General features: G+C 41.9%; 1 protein-coding gene across 3 annotated transcripts in view; it reads right to left on the reverse strand.

The window, feature by feature from the left end:
* Nucleotides 1-3278: 3278 nt before the first annotated feature.
* Nucleotides 3279-25108, reverse strand: part of lonrf4 (LON peptidase N-terminal domain and ring finger 4) — a 51248-nt gene continuing 29418 nt past the window's right edge. The window contains exons 3-11 of one of the 3 annotated variants that reach the window (XM_023990416.1): nt 19134-19256; nt 15779-15950; nt 15607-15682; nt 15389-15503; nt 13539-13660; nt 11247-11405; nt 10899-11061; nt 7095-7244; nt 3279-6945 (exon numbers count right to left, since the gene is read on the reverse strand). In XM_023990416.1, coding sequence (XP_023846184.1) covers nt 6796-6945; nt 7095-7244; nt 10899-11061; nt 11247-11405; nt 13539-13660; nt 15389-15503; nt 15607-15682; nt 15779-15950; nt 19134-19256 — 1230 coding nt within the window. In that variant the 3' untranslated portion in view covers nt 3279-6795. Of the gene's footprint in view, nt 6946-7094; nt 7245-10898; nt 11062-11246; nt 11406-13538; nt 13661-15388; nt 15504-15606; nt 15683-15778; nt 16128-19133; nt 19257-25108 lie in introns of all 3 variants that reach the window. The other 2 variants (XM_023990415.1, XM_023990414.1) reach the window with 2 other exon arrangements.

The following is a 25108-nucleotide window of genomic DNA, read 5'->3' on the forward strand; positions in this document are numbered from 1 at the left end:
AACCCCTCCCTTCATTCAGACCTCCGTACACATATCTTCCTGTATTAGCTTAGTACAAATTGTCTCTCAAAACATTTCACACTTCAAGGACAAAGTTTGTTCATTTTCTAATTGATAATCCTGCTCTCCACTTTGAGTTTCTCTCACCTATCAGCTCTCTGTTCCTATAGCAACTAAGTGGCACTCAGTGTGTGTGTGTGTGTACATGCGTGTGTGAATGTGTTCGTGCTTGACTGACTCTTTAGGTGAAGAACAGACAGTGTCATCCCTTTTTCTCATTTCTGATTGGCACCAAGGAAATGAAATTCGTGTTTTTTTTTGCTTCTGATGATTGGTGGAATTTTGACACTTGCTATAGTCCTGCTATAATCACATGGTAATAGTTCTCTCTCCTCTCCATCAGACACACACACAGACACCTGTGTGTTGCTCAATGTTTATTTATATTTAACTGGGGAAGTCAGTTAAGAACAAATTCTTATTTACAATGACGGCCTACGCCGGACGATGCTGGGCCAATTGTGCGCCGCCCTATGGGACTCCCAATGACAGCCGGATGTGACGTAGCCTGGATTCGAACCAGGTACTGCAGTGACGCCTCTTGCACTGAGATGCAGTGTCTAGACCACTGCTCCACTCAGGAGCCCAATGTACAGGTAACTAGGTAAAAAATCCAAACCACAATGCWCCCAGGTAGAGAAATAGAGGCTGCGAGAAGAGCCCTGTGGCTTCAAGCTATTTGGAGTGGGAGATGTGGGAAATGTGGGGACCCGGTCTCCAAGTAGGCTACACGTAGCTGTGTATGGAAAACATTTTATCACAGGTACAACCTAACTTGTTTGTTATAGTCTAACTCCACTCACTCATTTCTAAGAGGTGAGAAGGGTAGGGAGCAGGCAATGTTGAAAAGTCATCTTTAGACATGTTGTACTTTTCTTAAATGTAGTAATGTAATTGACTAAAACAAGCAGACAAGAAAATTGTGTTTGAAAAAGGTCAAATGAGCCAATGGAGTAACCTAGGCAACCATGGGTTTTCTTTCCCCAACGGCGTGCGGGGCCTCAACATTCTATCTATTACCAACTGGGACTATGCCCAGAAAGCTCAAGGAAATACTGACATTCTCCCCTTCACTTTGGAAGTATTTTCTGTTGAAATAGATATACATACATGTTTCTGTCTCATACACACATGTGCCACACACACACAACCTAGTATTGTTTTAATCAGCTTGCCTTCAGTTGTCTGTGAGGTACCCTGGGCTGGTACACTTCATGTAAAATGCAATGCAAGTAGTTTGATTTGGCTTCAYGTTGACTCTCTTGAATAGAGCTCGACAGTTTGTAGTCCCAAAACCGGAAATAAGTTACATCTGGTTCGTTCAGCTATTCCTATGGGGAAAATGAATGGGGAAAGAATATCGTTTTGGAATAAACACTGAAAATAAAGTTAACACTGGCTTAGAGCTTGTACGTTTTATTCTATGAGGTAATGTCAGTCAGTTAACATGACTTTTATGAATTACGAAGCCTTTATGTGCCCTCTGTGATTATTATTACTACATAAATGGTTAAAAATTCACAAAAAAGTAAATGTTAGCTGAGGAAGATTATATCATAGAACAAAAATGTATGTTTTAGATCTCCTAATCCTGTGTCTACCACAGACTTCATATTCAGCGTTTATCCAAAAACCCTACAAAAACTCCATTCATTTTCCCATAGACTTTGTCCAACAAACCATGGCGGAGTTAATGCCTACAAAAAGACGCCATTACTACTACTCTCTATTCAACAACTGTTCTCTTCAACAGAGTAATAAGTTCTACTTCCTGTTCCATAGAAGAACTCCAGCTGTCCATCCATAGCTACACACTGACCTCTGGTGGAGGCTTTGGTCATTACATCTGTATACCTTTTAGAGAGATTCTAACATAATAATAAATAATAATAATAATATTAAATGCCATTTAGCAGACGCTTTTATCCAAAGCGGATTATAAGCATGCCTGCATACATACATACATTTTAACATATGGGTGGTCCCGGGAAAAGAACACACTAACCTGGCAAGCGCCACGCTCTACCAACTGAGCTACAGMGGATATACACTGAGTATGCAAAACATTAGGAAAGACCTTCCTGATATTGAGATGCACCCCCTTTTGCCCTCAGAACAGCCTCARTTCGTCAGGGGGATGGATTTTACAAGCTGTCGAAAGCATTCCACAGGGATGCTGGTCCATGTTGACGCCAATGTTTCCCACAGTTGTGTCAAGTTGGCTGGATGTCCTTTGGATGGTGGACCATTCTTGATACACACGAGAAACTGTTGAGCATGAAAAAAGATCTTGTGAAGAATATAATAACTCTACTCCACTTCCTGATAGATCAGTAAATGTATGATTGACATTTATTTCATTTAAATAACTTTAGAATATTAACATTTGAAACATCATCATCCAGGGATATTTGAAGCAAATAAATCCATCAGGTATTTTATGGTTCATCATCGGTTGCCAGGCGGCTTGTACACAGCAGAACAGGGGTGTATCAATATCAACGGTTTAGACAGACAGTGGTGTAGTAGGTTCGAATGGCTTCCTGGCCAATACCTTTCTCTACCATTTAATGTATATATCACATACGATAGAGAACTACACTGGCCAGAGAACACTAAATGAACTGTGAAGTCTATGGTGATGACTAGTGTCCTTATGTGTGATAAAATCATTCCCAATCATTGGTTCTGATCCAATATCCACACTAGTGTACTAGCTACTTAGGATGAAGCAATGTAGTATGGAAGCAGTACAGCACACCTGTCTGTGTGTACCAACACAACTGAACATCCCTGTCTGTGTGTACCAACACAACTGAACATCCCTGTCTGTGTGTACCAACACAACTGAACATCCCGTCTGTGTGTACCTACCAACTGAACATCTCTCTTGTGTACCAACACAACTGAACATCCCTGTCTGTGTGTACCTACACAACTGAACACCTCTTGTCTGTGTGTACCAACACAACTGAACTCCCTGTCTGTGTGTACCACACAACTGAACATCCCTGTCTGTGTGTACAACACACTGAACATCCCTGTCTGTGTGTACCACCAACTGAACATCCCTGTCTGTGTGTACCAAACAACTGAACATCCCCTGTCTGTGTGTACCAAAACAACTGAACATCCCTGTCTGTGTGTACCAAAACAACTGAACATCCCTGTCTGTGTGTACCAAAACAACTGAACATTCAAAAGAAAGAAAAATGGGAAAGGAGAAAATCTTTTTTTATTTTTATGATGCGTAGTTGGACAAAATAACATTGATGCCACTGCTGAACATTAGAGAAAACAGGTCATGCATATCTATTATACTGTGCAAGAATAGAAGTCTTCTTCTCCAATAATCAATCATACAGGAGAGGGGAGGCGCCTCAATCAAGGACAAGTCAACTGTAGTCAATTTCCACCCAGTTGTTCATTTTAACAGTCAAGTCTGGTTCCTGAATAGAGCACAAATACTGATCGCTACCTGTTCTCATGTACATCATAATCATCTATGAGGATAAACAACGCAGCCGACTGCCTGTTCCTGATCAAAGTCCCTTTTTGTCCAATTAGCCAGGGGAATTCAAGACGGCCGAAGTGTAAAGTGATCAATGTTTTTGATCGGACCTCAAGTTTTTTGTTTGTTTCCATCGGCAAACAATCAGCTAAAGACTAATATACACACTTCTGTACATGTCTGACAGCCAGTGATCTGTAGTGAGTAGGCCTACGCTTTAGAGTACATTGGACCTCATGATCGTTGCTGTATTGCGTGTATTCAGAAAGCTGGTGTGTAGGTCAGTACCTGTGGGTTCTAAGGTTCTGTGTGGGTAGTGAACTGGACATAGCCGGTCAGACCAGTGTTTCCCCTAGATTGGTTTTACTTAGATAACCCGTCTAAATCAGCTCCTAAAGCGGTTTTCAGGAGTGTCAGAATCAACCATGTCCATCTGAAGCCAAACTAAATAAAGGCAGGTCTTCATCAGCGATGTTAGAGGGAAACATGGGTCACCAGGTTAAATGTTAGGGGAGAAGTCAKAAGTCAGAATAACCAGGGGCCGAGGCCCGGCCTGCCCCTGTGCCCAACCATCTGTATGTCTGTCCTTTGGAGGGGTATCGTTGTGCGAAATATCAGGCCTTTAAATGTGCCCCTCCAAAATCTAGCACACACGTCAGTCCAATCACTGAGGGTTATTATCTATTATAGCTACACTAGTATATCTACTGTAGTCTATAAACAGGCGAGTTACAATGCTGAGTCACCGGTCTGTGACGGTCTGTTAAAAACAATATGTGGTCAATCTAATGTGTCAGGTGGAAGCTAGTCTTTCACTGTCCAGCAGATATAACACATGGGGAATTAATTACAACGCTTAAGTTGCAGGTTGGTTGTAATCTTAATAAATATTTCATGACTGAATCCAACTAAATTTCTAAATAAAAACACACAATAACAGTATCTATGGCACAAATATTATAGTAGAAAAACACAGCCTGTGTATATTTTCAGCCTGTCTGTTAGTAAATCATGTTAAGATTTGCAGTTTCAACATTCCATGGAATATGGCACTAATAAACCCCAAAAAGAAAACAACGTTTGTCTATTCCCTTCTGCTCAAACACAAACACTGCCTCCTAGTGGCCAGGCACTGTAGTCACCAACACTAGTGGTGAGAGGGCCACACAGGTAGGGGGCGCTACAGGGGGCAGAGGGTGGTGTGAGCCCGGGATGGGCTAGGGAGGCAACTCCTGTCTGTCCTGCCTGTGGGTGTGAAAGCTACCAGACCTGGGTTAAAAGGAAATATTATTTTATTTATTTATTACCAAATACTTTGAACGATTGATTGAGCCTGATGGACATGGTGTGCACTTTTGGGACTATTCTATTGGTGCCATTGCGTTAGGCAAACTCAATAAAGTGCAACTCAAGCATTTGAAAGAAAACCCACACTGTTTGAACTCAGGAGTGGTAGCTTTTATATTACACAGGTAGTCTCTTCAATTTCCACACACACACCTTTACTGTCCAACAAAGCATCAACTTGTTTGTGTTGTCAGAGGGAGGACTGCTATCCAAAGACTGTTTACATACAGGAAGCTGCTGAGGGGAGAACGGCTCATAATAATGTCTGGAACGGAGCAAATTAAATGGCTTCAAACACCTGGAAACCATGTTTACTGTATTTGACACCATTCCACTGATTCTGCTCCAGGTATTACCACGAGCACATTATTACCAATTAAGGTGCCACCAGCCTCCTGTGCATACATACATATGCATGTGTACAGAACAACACACCGGTTTACACGTGTAGAACAGCTAAGCTGTACCACCTGTCTCTGTCTTTTTCCACCTTATTTAACAAAGACCTGGGGCTGAATCCCAAATATCACCCCATTCCCTATATAGTGCACTACTTTTCACTACAGTCCTATTGCGGCCCTGATCAAAGGTAGTGGCCTATGAAGGGAGTAGGGTGCCATTTGGGATGGAACCCTGTTCAATACATCTTCACCAACACTAAAGAGAAGTCAGGCTATAGCAGCTTTAATTCACATTACTCCGAAATATGACGATTTTCACCCAGGCGGAGCCTTTTTATGTTTCAATGTTTCATAATAGAATATTATTGCAATAACACACTAATATTACATCCTATTCAATATTGGTAACAAGGCAGTAAAGATACAGTAATGGCAATAGTAATTATACTGTAGCGCTAGTAATTCAAAATGGCTGGTCACTGTGTTTGTCACAATATAGTAGCTTCCCAAGGTTTTAAAGAACCCCCAAAAAAGACAATATGATTATTATAAACTATACATAACTTTAACCCAAGCCTTATAATAGCATATTGTGCGTTACCCAGGAAATCAAGTTCAGCTCTGTAAGACTGAGCTATCTGTGTCACTTTTTTTTTTATAGCTTTTCTTCAACCACTTCACAGCCATAGGAATCAGATCATCTGATTCTGACATGGCTGGTTACGTCATGCATGCGGGTCAGTTGCCATGGCAGTGTTCTTTATGCTTGGCTGATAAGGGAAACAGGAGTGAAAACAGTGACACCTAGTGGTTATCTGAGACATTACCACCAGGTTTAGATCCCTTGGCATGAATCAGAACAGTTTGAGTTTAACCTTATACTGCAGGGGTGTCACACTTATTTTGCCCCGGGGGCTGCTTCGGTCTTCAACGAGGTCCGGAAGGCCGCAATGAAAATGTGTTAAATTTCTTTGCCGTCAAAATTTGCAAGAGATAGTCCAATATATCCATCGTTCGTGACTGTCTATCTTTAATTTGAGTGATTATTAGCGAGCTGGACACAAACAAGAAACGGTATAGTTTAAGGTATTTCAAGCTAGTTTCACCCAAAAAGCACCTTTCACCAGTGATTCAATATGGTATTTACTTACGATGTATCTATGAACAAACATATTATTTATGTAAGTGATAAAACAATCTCTTTCTRCTCTTGGCCAGGTAAAATGGGTTCATGGCTAGGACATATGATATCCATGGCGACAGGCTCTAAACCCAGTAACATCTTGCTGAAGATACAGGGGTGGGGAGTGGGCCTGACAGGTACTGTGTGTGGGATCTGTGTGAGAGTGATATATTAGTGTGTGTGTGATGTTTCACATTATCCAGTCTGTAGAGATGCTCCTCTCCTCTGTGTAGGGTACTGGATAAGCATCAGAAAGCCCAGGAAATCTGTATCCCTTTATCTCCTCCTCTTCTCTAGCTCTGGGAGAAGTACTCCAGAACCATGCGCAGGTGTCCCAGGCGATCGTTGAGGGAGGGCAGGGACAGGACGGTGGTCTGGTAGGCAGGATCCAGCTGGAGAACTGACAACAACCACCAACACCACGCTGGACCGTTGTTGGAGGCCTGATGGAGAGAGACAGGGAGATAAAAATGAGAGAAGAGGAAGAGAGAGAGAGAGATGGGGAGATACAGGGGATTTTCGATACTAGATGAGTGCTGGTCTGGAAGTGGTAGGTGATAGGCAAGGTCCATGTGTGTCTGTGTGTGTGTACCTGTATGTTGTTATCCTTGTCAGGCATGGTTCCATACTGTCTGCTGATCTGTTCTCTGAGCCGTGTGTTGAGGCGTGTGTACCAGTCCTGGGCCTGCTCATACACACTGTCATGGAGGCTCTGCAACAGCTCCAACTCTGACCCCTCAGCCTAGAAACAAATGAGGAGATTCTCAATGCAAAATACAATTGATTCTCTTCAAACCTTTAACCCACTAAGGTCAATGTCCGAGCCCCTGTGGAAATCTAATTAGCATCATACAAAAATCCCCATAAAAATCTGTCAGTGTAAGCTAGAGATATGTTTTTTGCACTGGATGCGTCTCAATCCACCGCATCTGCCCATGTCGCACTTCCGCAGTGAAAGGTGACAGAGGTAGAGCGGTGTTTGTCAGACCATAAGACATCCCGAAAGTACGTAGAGTCCGAACGGTTTGGCCAAAAACTATTATGACCTCTGTAAGGAAAGATGAGACTCTCACGAACAGGTACAAGCTCTTGGACGCCCAGAGGCCTCACAAGACTCGTCTGAAGTTCCCCGTTACCAGTCGAAAACATGTAGGGAAATATCTATGGAGACTTAAGTGAAAAAATTAAATCCTGATCTTTCTTACATCTCTCAGAGATCGGATAGACACTTTAGAACAAACATCCTTCCGKTTTTTGTTGGGGGGGGGGGGGCTCGGTTGTTCCATGTAGTGAATTTGTTTTGTTATTCAATGCATTTGTATGGGCAAATAGCAGTAAGGCCAAATAAAAACTTTTTTTTTATACAAATAGCAAAATTAAAATTGTTTTACATTGTACACATAGGATATTTTTGCTGAATTCTGCATGCAGAGTCTCAATTTGGTGTTTGTCCCATTTTGTTAATTCTTGGTTGGTGAGCAGACCCCAGACCTCACAACCATAAAGGGCAATGGGTTCTATAACTGATTCAAGTACTTTTAGCCAGATCCTAATTGGTATGTCGAATTTTATGTTCCTTTTGATGGCGTAGAAGGCCCTTCTTGCCTTGTCTCTCAGATCTTCACTGCTCTGTGGAAGTTACCTGTGGCGCTGGTGTTTAGGCCGAGGTATGCATCATTTTTTATGTGCTTTATGGCAATGGTGACTAGATGGAATTTGTATTTGTGGTCCTGGCAACTGGACCTTTTTTGGAACACCATTATTTTTGTCTTACTGAGATTTACTGTCAGGGCCCAGGTCTGACAGAATCTGTGGAGAAGATCTAGGTGCTGCTGTAGGCCCTCCTTGGTTGGTGACAGAAGCACCAGATCATCAGCAAACAGTAGACATTTGACTTCAGATTCTAGTAGGGTGAGGCCGGGTGCTGTAGACTGTTCTAATGCCCTCGCCAATTCGTTGATACATAAAATGGGAAAGAAACACATATTGTAACAGCACACTTGTTGTTTGTGTACATGGATTTTATAATGTTGTATGTTTTTCCCCAACACCATTTGCCATCCATTTGTATAGCAGACCCTCATGCCAAATTGAGTCAAAAGCTTTTTTGAAATCAACAAAGCATGATTAGACTTTGTCTTTGTTATGTTTGTTAGTCGAACAAGGTGTGCAGRGTGAATATGTGGTCTGTCGTACGGTGATTTGATAAAAAGACAATTTAGCATTTGGTCAGTACATTGTTTTCATTGAGGAGATGTGCAAGTCTGCTGTTAATGATAATGCAGAGGATTTTCTCAAAAGTTGCTGTTGACATATCCCCATTGGGATCAAATCTGTCTCCACTTTTGTGGACTGGGGTGATCAGTCCTTGTTTCCAAATATTGGGGAAGATGCCAGAGCTGAGGATGATGTTAAAGAGTTTAAGTAAAGCCAATTGGAATTTGTTGTCTGTATATTTTATCATTTCATTAAGGATACCATCAACACCACAGGACTTTTGGGGTTGGAGGGTTTGTATTTTGTCCTGTGGTAATGTAATTGGAGAATCCAGTGGGTTCTGGTAGTCTTTAATAGTTGATTCTAATATTTGCATTTGATCATGTATATGTTATAAGGCCAAAAAGATTGGAGAAGTGGTTTATCCAAACATCTCCATTTGGGATAGATGACTCGTGTTGTTTTTTGATTAGTGTGTTCCAATTTTCCCAGAAGTGATTACATTCTATGGATACTTCAATTATATTGAGCTGATTTCTGACATGCTGTCCCTTGTTTTTCCGTAGTGTATTTCTGTATTGTTTTATTGATTCACCATAGTGAAGGCGTAGGCTCAGGTTTTCTGGGTCTATGTTTTTGGTTGGATAGGTTTATCAATTCCTTTCTTAGGTTTTTGCAATCTTCATCAAACCATTTGTCATTGTTGTTCATTTTCTTAGCTTCTCTGCTTGACAATTTTTKATTTGATAAAGAAGCTGAGAGGTCAAATATACTGTTTAGGTTTTCTACTGCCAAGTTTACATCTTCACTATTACAGTGAAACATTATGTCCAGGAAGTTGTCTGAAAGGGATTGAATTTGTTGTTGCCCAACTGTTTTTTGGTAGGTTTCTACACTACATTCCTTCCATCTATAGTGTTTCTTACTATTATGCAGTTCCTTTGGCTTTGATGCCTCATGATTGAGTATTGCTCTGTTTAAGTAGACTGTGATTTCGCTGTGATCTGATAGGAGTGTCAGTGGGCTGACTGTGAACACTCAGAGACTCTGGGTTGAGGTCAGTGATAAAGTAATCTACAGTACTACTGCCAATGGGTGAGCTGTAAGTTACCTACCATAGGAGTCCCCTCGAAGCCATTGACTATGTACAGACCCAGCGTGCGACAGAGGTGCAGGAGTTGTGACCCATTTTTGTTGGTTGTTTTGTCATAGTTGTGTCTAGGGGGACATATGGGGGAGGGAATGCTGTCACCTCCAGGTAGGTGTTTGTCTCCCTGTGTGGTAAGAGTGTCAGGTTCTTGTCCAGTTCTGGAATTGACTAGGTCGCCACAGAGTAGTACATGTCCCTGGGCTTGGAAATGGTTGATCTCCCCTTCTATGATGGAGAAGCTGTCATCGTTAAAGTATGGGGATTCTACTGGGGGGAATATAGCTAGCACACAAGGACATTTTTCTCTGTTGAGAAATTCCTTATTATTAATTTCTAGCCAGATGTAAAATGTTCCAGTTTTGACTAATTTAATAGAGTGAGTTAGGTCTGCGCTATACCAAATTAGCATACCCCTGAGTCTCTTCCTTGTTTCACACCAGGTAGTTTGGTGGATGGGACTACCAGCTCCCTGTAACCTAGAGGGCAACCAGTGGGTCCGTCTCCTTTATACCATGTTTCTAGTAGGATGACAATGTCTGTATTTCCAATTTCTTTGATGTAGTCTGTGTTTCTGCTCTTTAGGCTAAAGGCAGATGACCTCAGACCTTGTATGTTCCAGGATGAGATAGTAAAAGTTTTGTATTCCATTGTGTCTTGTGTTGTTTTTGTGTAGTTTAGGCTCTGACCTTTACAGTAGGTGTGAACAAAGCATGTTGAGCCTCTAGTGCGCGCGCACACACACACCTCTAAGGTATGCCTGGTTGAGCACTGAACATTGCCTTTACAAACTGTTGCTTGGAAACAGGTCAAGTACCAGTAAAACACTCACTGAAGAACTAGCTAATAAAATAGCATTTGTAACCTTCCCCAGGAGTGTTAAATTCAACCAAAACTCTGAATTCACAGGGGTCATCCAGGGCCAGGAGTAGGTTAGAACAACCTGTGGTAACTTACCTTGTGGTCCTCCATGTATTCTATATCAGCAGTGTGGTATCTAGCTCTCTTCAGTGTGTGTGAGATTGTGTGTACCTTGTGGTCCTCCATGTACTCTATATCAGCGGTGTGGTATCCATCTCTCTGTCCTCTCTTCAGGACCCTGAAGCGACTTCCTCCCACACAGTCCACATACGAGCGACCGTCAGGCAACACCTCTAGGCTATGGATCTCCAGCATACAGCCGTAGTCTGCAAATCTGGAGGAGACACACAGACACAGACAGAGAGTTGTTGGAAGCAAGCTGAAAGGGTAATGTGAAAGACAATCAGATCCCCAGCACAGTGTGGCTCAGCGTAGTAATGTAAAAGGGGAAGAGAGTCAGATACACTCAGGGTTCATTTTCATACCAGTATTTTCAGATTGTATACATCCACCACCCACCCTTTTCCATGTTCGTAGCTGCACATGCCAAACTTCCTGGTGCCCGTCTCCATACATCGTCTCATCATGAGGCGGTAACGAGGCTCGAAGATGTGGAGAGGACAGGGCACGCCCGGGTACGCCACCGTACACACAAAGATAGGGATGTCCTTAGTTAGACTGGGGGATGGARRGAGAGAAACAGAGAGAGAGACAGAGAGAAAGCAGAAGGAGAGACAGAGAGGATTCAAAAAGAGAGGGAGGATACAGAGAGATAAATATATATTTAATCAGGCTAACAGTGGTGTTAAGGAGGTGTGTATTTAATACACACACACACAGTCAAAAGTTTGGACTCACCAACTCATTCAAGGGTTTTTCTTTATTTGTACTATTTTGTAAAAAAATTGTGAAGACATCAAAAATATTAAATAACACATGGATTCATGTAGTAACCCAAAAASTGTTAAACAAAGTAGCCACCCTTTGCCTTGATGAAAGCTTTGCACACTCTTGGCATTATCTCAACCAGCTTCATGAGGTAGTCACCTGGAATGCGTTTCAATTAACAGGTGTGCCCTGTTAAAAGTTATTTTGTGGAAATTCTTTCCTTCCTAATGCGTTTGAGCCAATCAGTTGTGTTGTGACAAGGTAGGAGTGGTATACAGAAGACCTATTTGGTAAAAGACCAAGTCCATATTATGGCAAGAACAGCCCAAATAAGCAAAGACAAACGACAGGCCATCATTACTTWAAGACATGAAGGTCAGTCAATGCGGAAAATTTCAATAACTTTTTGCAGTCGCAAAAMCCATCAAGCTCCATGATGAAACTGGCTCTCATGACGACCGCCACAGGAAAGGAAGACCCAGAGTTACCTCTGCTGCAGAGGATAAGTTTATTAGGAGTTACCAGCCTCAGAAATTGCAGCCCAAATAAATGCTTCACAGAGTTCAAGTAACAGACACATCTCAACATTAACTTTTCAGAGGAAACTGCGTGAATCGGGCCTTCATGGTCAAATTGCTGCAAATAAACCATTACTAAAGGACACCAATAAKAAGAAGAAGAGACTTGCTTGGGCCAAAAAAAMCACAAGCAATGGACATTAGACCGGTGTAAATCTGTCCAATGGTCTGACGAGTCTAAATTTGAGATTTCTGCTTCCAAACGCTATGTCGTTATGAGASGCAGAGTAGGTGAAAGGATGTTCTCCGCATGTGTGGTTCACACCGTGAAGCATGGAGGAGGAGGTGTGATGTGTGGGGTCGCTTTGCTGGTGACACCGTCGGTTATATATTTAGAATTCAAGGGACACTTAACCAGCAAGGCTAGCACAGCATTCTGCAGCGATATGCCATCCCATCTGGTTTGCACTTTGTGGTACTATCATATGTTTTTCAACAGGACAATGCCCCAACACCTCCAGGCTATGTAAGGGCTATTTGACCAAGAAGGACAGTGATGGAGTGCTGCATCAGATGACCTGGCCTCCACAATCACCCGACGTCAACCCAATTGAGACGGTTTGGGATGAGTTGGACCGCAGAGTGACGGAAAAGCAGCCAACAAGTGCCCAGCATATGTGGGAACTCCTTCAAGACTTTTGGAAAWGCATTCCAGGTGAAGCTGGTTGAGAGAATGGCAAGAGTGTGCAAAGCTGTCATCAAGGCAAAGGGTGGTTACTTTGAAGAATATAAAATATATTTTGATTTGTTTAACACTTTTTTGGCTACCACATTATTCCATAGATGTTATTTCATAGTTTTGATGTCTTCACTGTTATAAAAATAAACCCTTGAATGAGTAGGTGTCCAAACTTTTGACTGCTACTGTATACATATTTTCAGTGTTGCTCTTGTCCAGCAGCTGGTGTTGTTGCCTTGTGCGGTGCTTTGCTAATAACCTCACGGTCACAACGTCTACTCTACTACTACTGTAGTACTGTATGAGTACTCTACTGTATGAGGAGCCCGATGCATGCTGCCATAGTTACCATTAAGGTTACCAACTCGCCCCAAGCTCATTCTGGTGAGCATATGATTGCCCATCAACAATTTCACGTTTCAGTCTCTCATTTCATTCAGGCATTAAGAACTTCCACCAAAATAGTTCCAAAGCTCGTTTTACAGGTAAGGGCCAATTTTGGTAGCCTGGTTAAAGCACACTGAACGCTGCACTCACAAAGATGAAACATAGAGAAATCAGTTTGGGTGCCAGGTTACCGTTCTGGGAGACTCTAGAACAAACCGAGAGGGTTCGCAATCGACCTCCGTGTACCCCTGGTTACAGTGCGTCAGCGACAGGACTCACTTGGATAGTTCGGCCATCTCAGTCTCGTGGACCTGCTTCCTCTCATCCAGCTGCAGGGGGAAGAGGTGAGACATGATCTCCTGCAGCAGCACCGTGGGGTTGTACTTCCTGTTCTTAAAGTACTACACAGGAAAGACGAAGTGATTCCGCATTATTGGGAAGAAAAGTAACAAGTAAGTGCATCCCAGTTAAAGCGATCTCCCTTGGGTTATAAACATGATAGCGACATAAAACAGTACAAGCAGACCTTCCATTGCAATTGTTTCATTATGATGTTTCTGATTGAGTCCATGTACACAGACAAAGGCCCTAGTTACGTAGGCCCTAGTTATGTAGTAGTGTACACACAGTGCCTTGCAAAAGTATTCAGGCCGCTTGGATTTCTTTACATTTTATTGTGTTACAAGGTGGGATTCAAATGTATTTCATTGTAATTTTTTGTCAACAAACTGCACAAAATACTCTGTAACGTCAAAGTGGAAGAACAATTAAATTTTTCTAAAGATTAATAGAAAATGTAGTTGTTGCCTAAGTATTCAGCTCCCTAAGTCAACACATRCTAAAAACACCTTTGGCATTGATTACACAGGTGACTCTTCTTGGGTAAGTCTATAAGAGCTTTTCCCACCTGGATTGTGCAATATTTGACCATGATTCTTTAAAAGAAATCTTCAAGCTCTGTCAAGACGTTGAGGATCATGGCTACACAGCAATTCAAGTCTTGCCACAGATTTTGAAACAGATTTAAGTCAAAACTGTAACTTGGCCACTTAGGAACATTCACTGTCTTCTTGGTAAGCAACTCCAGATTTGGCCTTGTGTTGTAGGTTATTGTCCTGCTGAAAGGTGAATTCCTCTCTCAGTCTCTGGTGTAAAGTAGACTGAAGCAGGTTTTCCTCTAGGATTTTGCCTGTGCTTAGCTCCATCCCGTTTCTTTTTATCCTGAAAAACTCCCAAGTATTTGCCAATGTCAAGCATACCCATACCATGATGCAGCCACCACCATGCTTGAAAATAAGGAGGCAGTTACTCAGTGATGTGTTGTGTTTTCCCATAAGGCTTTGCATTTAGGACAAAAAGTTGATTTTTTAGCAGTATTACTTTTGTACCTTACTGCATACAAGATTCATGTTTTGGAATATTTTATTCAGTATTTTTGTATTATTCTTTTCACTCTGTCATTTAGTTCTTTATTGTGGAGTCACTACAATGTTGTTGATCCATCTTCAGTTTTCTCCTATCATAGCCATTGGACTTTTAAAATCAACAATGGCCTCATGGTAACATCCCTGAGCAGTTTCCTTCCTGTCCTGCAGCTCAGTTCAGAAGGACAACAGTATCTTTGATGTGTCTTGGTGGTTTAATATATAATCCACAGCATAAGTATTAACCTGACCATGCTTAAAGAGATATTCAATGTCTGATTTGTTATTGTTACCCATCTACCAATCACTGGCCTTCTTTGAGGCTTTCCAAAAGCTCCCTGATCATTGTAGTTGAATCTGTGTTAGGGACCTTACAGAAGTAATTTAGGCTTGCCTAAACAAAGGGTCTGAATACTTATGCAATGACTATTTTAGTTAGGTTTTATTTATCTTATACTAAAAAAACATCTTCCTCATTTACATTAGATAATATTTTGTGTTGATTGTTGACAATAAATGTGAATACTGAATATTTTTGCAAAGCAATGTAGTTACGTAGGCCCTAGTTACGTAGGCCCTAGTTACGTAGGCCCTAGTTACGTAGGCCCTAGTTACGTAGGCCCTAGTTACGTAGGCCCTAGTTACGTAGGCCCTAGTTACGTAGGCCCTAGTTACGTAGGCCCTAGTTACGTAGGCCCTAGTTACCTCCTCTAGTGGTTGTTTGCAGAGGGGGCAGCGGAGGTTGTGGTCTAGGCTTCTCTCGAGGCAGGTCCTACAGAAGGTGTGTCCACAGGGAGTGGTCACTGGCTCATAGAACAACCTGTAGAGGTACAGCACTAAGATCAGAGTACAGCACAAGTTTATCAACAATTGCACAGTACCACAAGACTCCACAGGATGTACCACTTATGGAAACTACTAACCTGATACAGAGGGGACATTCAAAGTCAGACACAGTGAGGACACTAAGAGATTCTCTTCTGTCCAGACTGCAGCCTCCTGAGGGAGACAACATAGAACCAATATCAACCATCTACATGTCTCTTCTCTCTTCCTCTGTGTGTGTGTGTGTGTGTGTGTGTGTGTTCTATGTACCCCTGCTGTGCCTCTCCTCCCTCCTCCTCATCATCATCTCCTCATCATTCTCGGCTGTAGGGAGGAAGGACACGGCCTGACAGAGACTGAGACAGCACTCAGTACTGGTCCCATGTTTCACCTTTGGCCCTGTCTCCAAGTCTGCTCTCCTGTCCCCGTCTGCCCCTTCCACCTGAGGGTATCGGAAGCTTTTGTTGAGGCAGTGTGTGTGGCTGTGTGTGTGGCTGTGTGTGGGTCCCTCAGGGAAGAGGATTGTGATGGGGGGGCAGTGGCCTCTGAGGTACTCGGAGACCACCTGGAGGATCTGGGGCACCTCCTCTGGCACTGACATGCCCCCCGTCTCCAGGATCTGACCAGGGAAAACACACACACAGATCAATCTATCCATCCATGAATCATTTAAAAACATACTGCTACTTCATCATACACGTTCCATCATTATAAACTTATCCCACAACAAAATCCATCCTACAACATCAGACGTGACTTTAATCAATCAATCCATCAACCATTCATTTAGAAACCCACAACTTGCTGAATATTTTAAATAACTAGGCTGAACATGTAAATGACTAGGCTGCGCATGTAAATGACTAGGCTGAACATGCAAATGACTAGGCCGAACATGCAAATGACTAGGCCGAACATGCAAATGACTAGGCCGAACATGCAAATGACTAGGCCGAACATGCAAATGACTAGGCCGAACATGCAAATGACTAGGCTGCACATGCAAATGACTAGGCTGCACATGCAAATGACTAGGCTGCACATGCAAATGACTAGGCTGAACATGTAAATGACTAGGCTGAACATGTAAATGACTAGGCTGAACATGTAAATGACTAGGTTGCCTTCTGTGACATTGCATTTCTAAATCTTATCCAACCTCAGATAACCTGACACAGTTAGCCTATAACTGACCCTCTAACTGACCCTATAACTGGCCCTCTAACAGTAACCTAACTGTAACTGGCCCTCTAACAGTAACCGGCCCTCTAACAGTAACCTAACTGTAAACGTCCATTTAGCAGTTATGTAGAAGTGTTTAGATTGCCTAATATTGTCCCATGTCATATCCTTTTCTAGCATAGATGACCCCTCGCCTTAGTTGACCTGACACACATAAGTGTTAGTAGATATTCTGACAGTGTTCCATAACATATCATAGCATTTACAATGCTAGCCTGTCCTTGAATAACCCCACCCAGTCAGTCATCCTTGTTCTTGGTATACTGTACATCAGGGGTGGATGTTATATGGCCCCCAAGCCAGATTCATCCCACGAGTCCATTCAATCCGGCCCGGGGGAGGTTTGAGGATTTTTTAAACTCCAGGACACTCTTGAACGTCTAAAACTAGGTAGAAAGCATGTAGAAACACTAATGGATCTATACATTTTCAAATAACTTTTTCTGGCCTGCAAATTGCTTTTGACAAGCAAATCTGAATTTCGAAATCCCGATGTGGCCCTCGGGCTGAAATCATTGCCCACCCCTGCTGTATACAAAATCAGAAAAATAAGAAACGTCCCTTTTTCAGGACCCTGTCTTTCAAAGATACTTTGTAAAAATCCAAATAACTTCACAAATCTTCATTGTAAAGGGTTTAAACACTGTTTCCCATGCTTGTTCAATGAACCTGTGGAACGGTCGTCAAGACACTAACAGCTTACAGACGGTAGGCAATTAAGGTCACAGTTATGAAAACTTAGGACACTAAAGAGGCCTTTCTACTGACTCTGAAAAACACCAAAAGAAAGATGCCCAGGGTCCATGCTCATCTGCGAAAACGTGCCTTAGGCATGCTGCAAGGAGGCATGAGGACTGCAGCTGTGGCCAGGGTAATAAATTGCAATGTCCGTACTGTGAGAACGGCTAAGACACGCGCTACAGGAAGACAGGCCAGACAGCTGATTGTCCTCGCAGTGGCAGACCATGTGTAACAACACCTGCACAGGATCGGTACATCCGAACATCACACCTGTCCTGCAGGACGGCAACAACAACTGCCCGAGTTACACCAGGAATGCACAATCCCTCCATCAGTGACTCAGACTGTCCGCAATAGGCTGAGAGAGGCTGGACTGAGGGCTTGTAGGCCTGTTGTAAGGCAGGTCCTCACCAGACATCACCGGCAACAATGTGTGCCTATGGGCACAAACCCACCGTCGCTGGACCAGACAGGACTGGCAAAAAGTGCTCTTCTCTAACGAGTCACGGTTCTGTCTCAACAGGGATGATGGTCGGATTCGCGTTTATCGTCGAAGGAATGAGCGTGACACTGAGGCCTGTACTCCGGGACGGGATCGATTAGGAGGTGGAGGGTCCGTCATGGTCTGGGGTGTTGTGTCACAGCATCATCGGACTGAGCTTGTTGTCATTGCAGGCAATCTCAATGCTGTGTGTTACAGGGAAGACATCCTCCTCCCTCATGTGGTACCCTTCCTGCAGGCTCATCCTGACATGACCCTCCAGCATGACAGTGCCACCAGCCATACTGCTCGTTCTGTGTGTGATTTCCTGTAAGAAAGGAATGTCAGTGTTCTGCCATGGCTAGCGAAGAGCCCGGATCTCAATCCCATTGAGCACGTCTGGGACATGTTGGATCTGAGAGTGAGGGCTAGGGCCATTCCCCCTAGAAATGTCCAGGAACTTGCAGGTGCCTTGGTGGAAGAGTGGGGTAACATCTCACAGCAAGAACTGGCTAATCTGGTGCAGTCCATGAGGAGGAGATGCACTGTAGTACTTAATGCAGCTGGTGGCCACACCAGATACTGACCGTTACTTTTGATTTTGACCCCCCTTTGTTCATGGACACATTATTCCATTTCTGTTAGTCACATGTCTGTGGAACTTGTTCAGTTTATGTCTCAGTTGTTGAATCTTGTTAGTTTCATACAAATATTTACACAAGTGAAGTTTGCTGAAAATAAACGCAGTTGACAGCGAGGACGTTTCTTTTTTTGCTGATTTTAGTATACAGTACGTGTTGAGATTGTCTAACACTGTTCCAAGGCATTCCATTCTTTAAAGCATTCCTAGAAGCAGCAACTGCCACCGTTCCTAGAACCTTAACTGACCCCATACAGTCATTTAGCCAAGCAGTCACTGACACACTAAGCTAGTGAGACTGAATGAGCCAGTGAAGTTAAGTCAGGCAGACAGTCAATGAGTGGAAAACAGTCAGTCAGTGAGACTAACTGGAACAGTGAAACAGGGTAAGGGAAAAATAGTCAGTAAGTAACTGGACCAGTGATTGGTAAACAGTCAGTAAATGAGCCAGTCAGTAAATAAGCCAGTCTGWTGTAAACAGTTAGTAAATGAGCCAGTCAGTGTTGGCTATAGCTACTGACCTTTTTAATCTGGCTCATGGCAGGAGTGAAGTCGGCCTGTAGCTTGAGACAGTGGTGAAACTGGATCAGGGCTTCAGACTGACGACCCATCTCCAGTAACACATTACCTTTACGAAAGAAACCCTGGAGAGAACAGACAAGAGGGAGAATAATGGATGAGAGAGAGACTTAGATATAGAGAGAGACGGAGAGAGAGAGACCCAAAGAAATCAGAAATATAGACATCGTCATCCTACAAGAAACATGGTAGAGGAGATGGACCCACTGGTTGCCCTCTAGGTTACAGAGAGCTGGTAGACCCATACACCAAACAACCAGGTGTGAAACAGGCAGGGGATATGCTAATTTGGTATAGAGTAGACCTAACTCACTCAATTAAATTAATCAAAACAGGAACATTTATATTTGGCTAGAAATTCAAAAGGAAATGATCTGAACAGAGAAAAATGTCCTCCTGTGTGCTACTTATATCCCCCCACTAGAATCCCCATACTTTAATGAAGACAGCTTCTCCATCCTGGAGGGGTAAATCAGTCATTTCCAGGCCCAGGTATATGTACTAGTTTGTGGTGACCTAAATACCAGAACTGGACAAGAACCTGACATCCTCAGCACACAGTGGAACAAACACCTACCTGGAGGTGACAGCATTCCCTCCTGCATATGCCCCCCTAGGCACAACTATGACAACACAACCAACAAAAACGGGTCACAACTCCTGCATCTCTGTCGCACGCTGGGTATGTACATAGTCAATGGTAAGCTTCAAGGGTACTCCTACGGTAGKTACACCTATATAGCTCATCTCTTGGCAGTAGTACTGTAGAATACTTTATCACCGATCTCAACCCAGAGTCTCTCAGAGCGTTCAGTCAGCCCACTGACACAACTATCAGATCACAGCAAAATCAGTCGACTCTACTTGAACAGAGCAATACTCAAATCATGAGGCATCCAAGACAAAGGAACTGAATAATATTAGGAAATGCTATAGATGGAAGGAAAGTAGTGTGGAAACCTACCAAAACACAATTAAGCAACAACAAATTCAATCCCTTTTAGACAACTTCCTGGACAAAACGTTCCACTGTAATAGTGAAGGTGTAAACTTGGCAGTAGAAAATMTTAACAGTATATTTGACCTCYCAGCTTCCCTATCAAATCTAAACATTTCAAACAGAAAACTAAAAACAATAACACATTTGATGAAGAATGCAAAAACCTAAGAAAGAAATGGACAAACCTATCCAACCAAAAACAGAGACCCAGAAAACCTGAGCCTACGCCTTCACTATAAATCACTAAAACAATACAGAAATACACTACGGAAAAAGAAGGAACAGCACGTCAGAAATCAGCAATGTAATTGAAGAATCCAAAGACTAACCATTTTTGTGAAAATTGGAAAACACTATACAAACTACAATACACAATGTGTGTTTGTCTTCACTTTTCTTGTGGCAACAGGTGCTGTGATGGCACACTGTGGTATTTCACCCAATAGATAAGGGAGTTTATCAAAATTGGATTTGTTTTTTAATTATTTGTAGATCTGTGTAATGAGGGGAAATATGTGTCTCTAATATGGTCATACTATGTTAGGAAGTGCAGCTCAGTTTCCACCTAATTTTGTGGGCAGTGTGCACATAGGCTGTCTTCTCTTGAGAGCCAGGACTGCCTTGACAGGCTCTTTCTATTTGATTTATATTTAACTAGGCAAGTCAGTTAAGAAACAAATTCTTATTTACAATGATGGCTTAGTGGGTTAGCTGCCTTGTTCAGGTGCAGAACAACAGATTTTTACTTTGTCAGCTCGGGGATTCAGATCTAGCAACCTTTCGGTTACTGCCCAACGCTCGCCCCAGGTAGCCTAGTGGTTAGTCTCAATAGCAAGGCGATGCTCACTGGGTCTGTACATAGTCAAATATTTCCTTAACCTTAAATTGGGGTCAGTCACAGTGGTCAGGTATTCTGCCACTGTATACTCTCTGTATGGGCAAAATGTGCATTCTAGTTTGCTCTGTTTTGTAAATTCTTTCCAATGTGTCAAGTAATTATCTTTTTGTTTTCTCATGATTTGCTTGGGTCTAATTGTGTTTCTGTCCTGGGGCCCTGTAAGGTCTGTTTGTGTTTGTGAGCAGAGCCCCAGGACCAGCTAACTTAAGGGGCTCTTCTCCAGGTTCATCTCTGTGTAGGTGATAACCTTCCATAACAAAGCTGTGGCGCTGATGTTTAGGCCAAGGTATGTACAGTTTTTTTGTTGTGTGCTGGCATGGAATATTCGAATCAAGTGAGAGAGACTTTGTAATTTCTTCAAACAATCATCTTTATTCAATATTGATTAATGATTGCAGTAAATGAAACCGTCGACCCCACACTCTAAAGTGTGTGTTGCCGAGAGCTTAACTGATAATGAAAAAAACAGATCTTGTATAGGACCTAAAAATGCTTAGTCTGGGCTGGTTCTATCCCTCCCATAAGCCACCTTGGTCCATCTCCTGGTTATCTGCACGGGATGTTGTTTTACCCTCAACCCGGCTTAGTTTTCCCAGATGCCAGGATGAAGATGAGACAATAAGGATTGTTCTAAACTCTTGCAGGCTATCTTGTCTATGGAATACCGGCTTTAGGTTTTTAATCACACAGTCATTGCAGTTCAAGCTATCTCTAGCATAACCCATTTATTTGACCATACGCCCAGTCTAACTGCAGGAAGTTAGAGTTGAAACCATCCCTTTACAGAAACACAGCATTTAACAGAACAGAAATGTCTTACTATTGTTAAGTATATAATCGTTAACTATGTATATCATAGTTTTTCTATCACAGTGCTCTAGGGCAACTGTGTCTAGATGGAATTTGTATTCGTGGGCTGGCAACTGGACCTTTTTTGGAACACAATTATTTTTGTCTTACTGAGAGTTAGTGTCAGGGCCCAGGTATGACAGAATCTGTGCAGAAGATCTAGGTTCTGCTGTAGGCCCTCCTTGGTTGGGGACAGAAGCTCCAGATCATCAGCAAACAGTAGACATTTGATTTCAGATTCTAGTAAGTTGAGCCGGGTGCTGCAGACTGTTCTAGTGCCCTCGCCAATTCATTGATATATATATATATATATATATATAATAGAGGGTGGGCTTAAGCTGCATCCCTGTCTCACCCACGGCCCTGTGGAAAGGAATGTGTTTTTTTGCCATTTTAACAGCAAACCTGTTGTTTGTTGTACATTGATTTTATAATGTCGTATGTTTTTCCCCAACACCATTTTCCATCAATTTGTATAGCAGACCCTCATGTCAAATTGAGTCCAAAGCTTTTTTGAAATCAACAAAGCATGGCAAGACAAGACTTGCCGTTGTTTTGTTTGTTTGTCAATTAGGGTGTGCAAGGTGAATATGTGGTTTGTCTTATGGTAATTTAGTAAAAAGCAATTTTGAAATTTGCTCAGTACATTGTTTTTGCTGAGGAAATGTACAAGTCTGCTGTTAATGATAATGCAGAGGATTTTTCCAAGGTTTCTATGTTTGATGGCATATCCCACGGAAGTTATTGGGATCAAATCTGTTCTCCACTTTGGTTGATTGGGTGATCAGTCCATGTTTCCAAATATTGGGTAAGATGCCAGAGCTAAGGATGATGTTAAAGAGTTTTAGTATAGCTAATTGAAATTTGTGGTTTGTATATTTTATCATTTCATTTTTATACCATCAACACCACAGGTATTTTTGAGTTGGAGGGTTTGTATTTTGCTCTGTAGTTCATTCAATGTAATTGGAGAATCCAGTGTGTTTTGGTAGTCTTAATAGTTGATTCTAAGATTGTGATTTGATCATGTATATGTTTTTGTTATAAGGCCAAACGATTGGAGAAGTGGTTTACCCATATTCTCTCTTTGGATAGATAACTCTTTGTATTGTAGTTTGTATAGTGTTTTCCAATTTTCACAAAAATGGTTAGTCTTTGGATTCTTCAATTACATTGCTGATTTCTGACGTGCTGTTCCTTTCTTTTCCCGTAGTGTATTTCTGTATTGTTTTAGTGATTATAGTGAAGCGTAGGCTCAGGTTTCTTCTGCTCTCGGTTTTTGTCTTGGATATCATTGTCCACTTCTCTTCTTAGGTTTTGCATTCTTCATCAAGAATGGTGTATGCTATCTTTATTTCCTGTTGAATCGTCTCTTAGCTTGACTAGGGTATAGTGAGGTTCAGACATTATACTGTTAATTATTTTAACTTGGTTCGAGCCGTCACACACAGACGTTTCTTCCCTACACAGTGCTAGGGACTGCTGTGTCATGTTGGCGTTCTCAATGTGATATTAGGGTACGGCCTCTACCACGAGCTACTTTCTTCCAGGTGCTATAGCATTTCCTAATATATCAGTTCCTTTGTCATGATGCATCCAGTGTTGAGTATTACAGTCTCTTATCCGAGTAGACGATGATTTTGCTGTTGATCTGATAGTTGTGTCAGTTGGGCTGGAGCTGCGCTCTGAGAGACTCTGGTTGAATCGGCATAACGACTGTCACTTCTCTCTTCCCCGATGATCTATGCTTGCTCCTGAGAGAGATGATACTTTATCACCGATCTCACCCAGAGTCTCTCTAGAGCGTTCAGTCAGCCCACTGACACAACTATCAGATCACAGCAAAATCAGTCGACTCTACTGAACAGAGCAATACTCAAATCATGAGGCATCCAAGACAAAGGAACTGAATAATATTAGGAATGCTATAGATGGAAGAAAGTAGTGTGGAAACCTACCAAAACACAATTAAGCAACAACAAATTCAATCCCTTTTAGACAACTTCCTGGACAAAACGGTCCACTGTAATAGTGAAGGTGAAACTTGGCAGTAGAAAATTTAACAGTATATTTGACCTCCCAGCTTCCCTATCAAATCTAAACATTTCAAACAGAAAACTAAAAAACAATAACACATTTGATGAAGAATGCAAAAACCTAAGAAAGAAATGGACAAACCTATCCAACCAAAAACTAGAGACCCAGAAAACCTGAGCCTACGCCTCACTATAAATCACTAAAACAATACAGAAATACACTACGGAAAAAGAAGGAACAGCACGTCAGAAATCAGCAATGTAATTGAAGAATCCAAAGACTAACCATTTTGTTGAAAATTTGAAAACACTATACAAACTACAATACAAGAGTTTATCTATCCAAAACGGAGAAATATGGGTAAACCACTTCTCCAATCGTTTTGGCCTTATAACAAAAACATATACATGATCAAATACAAATCTTAGAATCAACTATTAAAGACTACCAAAACACACTGGATTCTTCTCAATTACATTGAATGAACTACAGAGCAAAATACAAACCCTCCAACTCAAAAATACCTGTGGTGTTGATGGTATCAAAAATGAAATGATAAAATATACAAACCACAAATTTCAATTAGCTATACTTAAACTCTTTAACATCATCCTTAGCTCTGGCATCTTACCCAATATTTGGAAACATGGACTGATCACCCCAATCAACAAAAGTGGAGACAGATTTGATCCAATAACTTCCGTGGGATATGCATCAACAGAAACCTTGAAAAATCCTCTGCATTATCATTAACAGCAGACTTGTACATTTCCTCAGCAAAAAACAATTGACTGAGCAAATTTCAAATTGGCTTTTTACTAAATTACCATAAGACAAACCACATATTCACCTTGCACACCCTAATTGACAAACAAACAAAACAACGGCAAAGTCTTGTCTTGCCATGCTTTGTTGATTTCAAAAAAGCTTTGGACTCAATTTGACATATGAGGTCTGCTATACAAATTGATGGAAAATGGTGTTGGGGAAAAACATACACATTATAAATCAATGTACACAAACAAACAGTTTGCTGTTAAAATTGGCAAAAAAACACATTCCTTTCCACAGGGCCGTGGGGTGAGACAGGGATGCAGCTTAAGCCCCACCCCATATATATATAATATATAATA

The sequence above is a fragment of the Salvelinus sp. IW2-2015 genome, linkage group LG6.2 (assembly GCF_002910315.2).
Source record: "Salvelinus sp. IW2-2015 linkage group LG6.2, ASM291031v2, whole genome shotgun sequence".
In the NCBI taxonomy this organism is placed as follows: Eukaryota; Metazoa; Chordata; class Actinopteri; order Salmoniformes; family Salmonidae; genus Salvelinus; species Salvelinus sp. IW2-2015.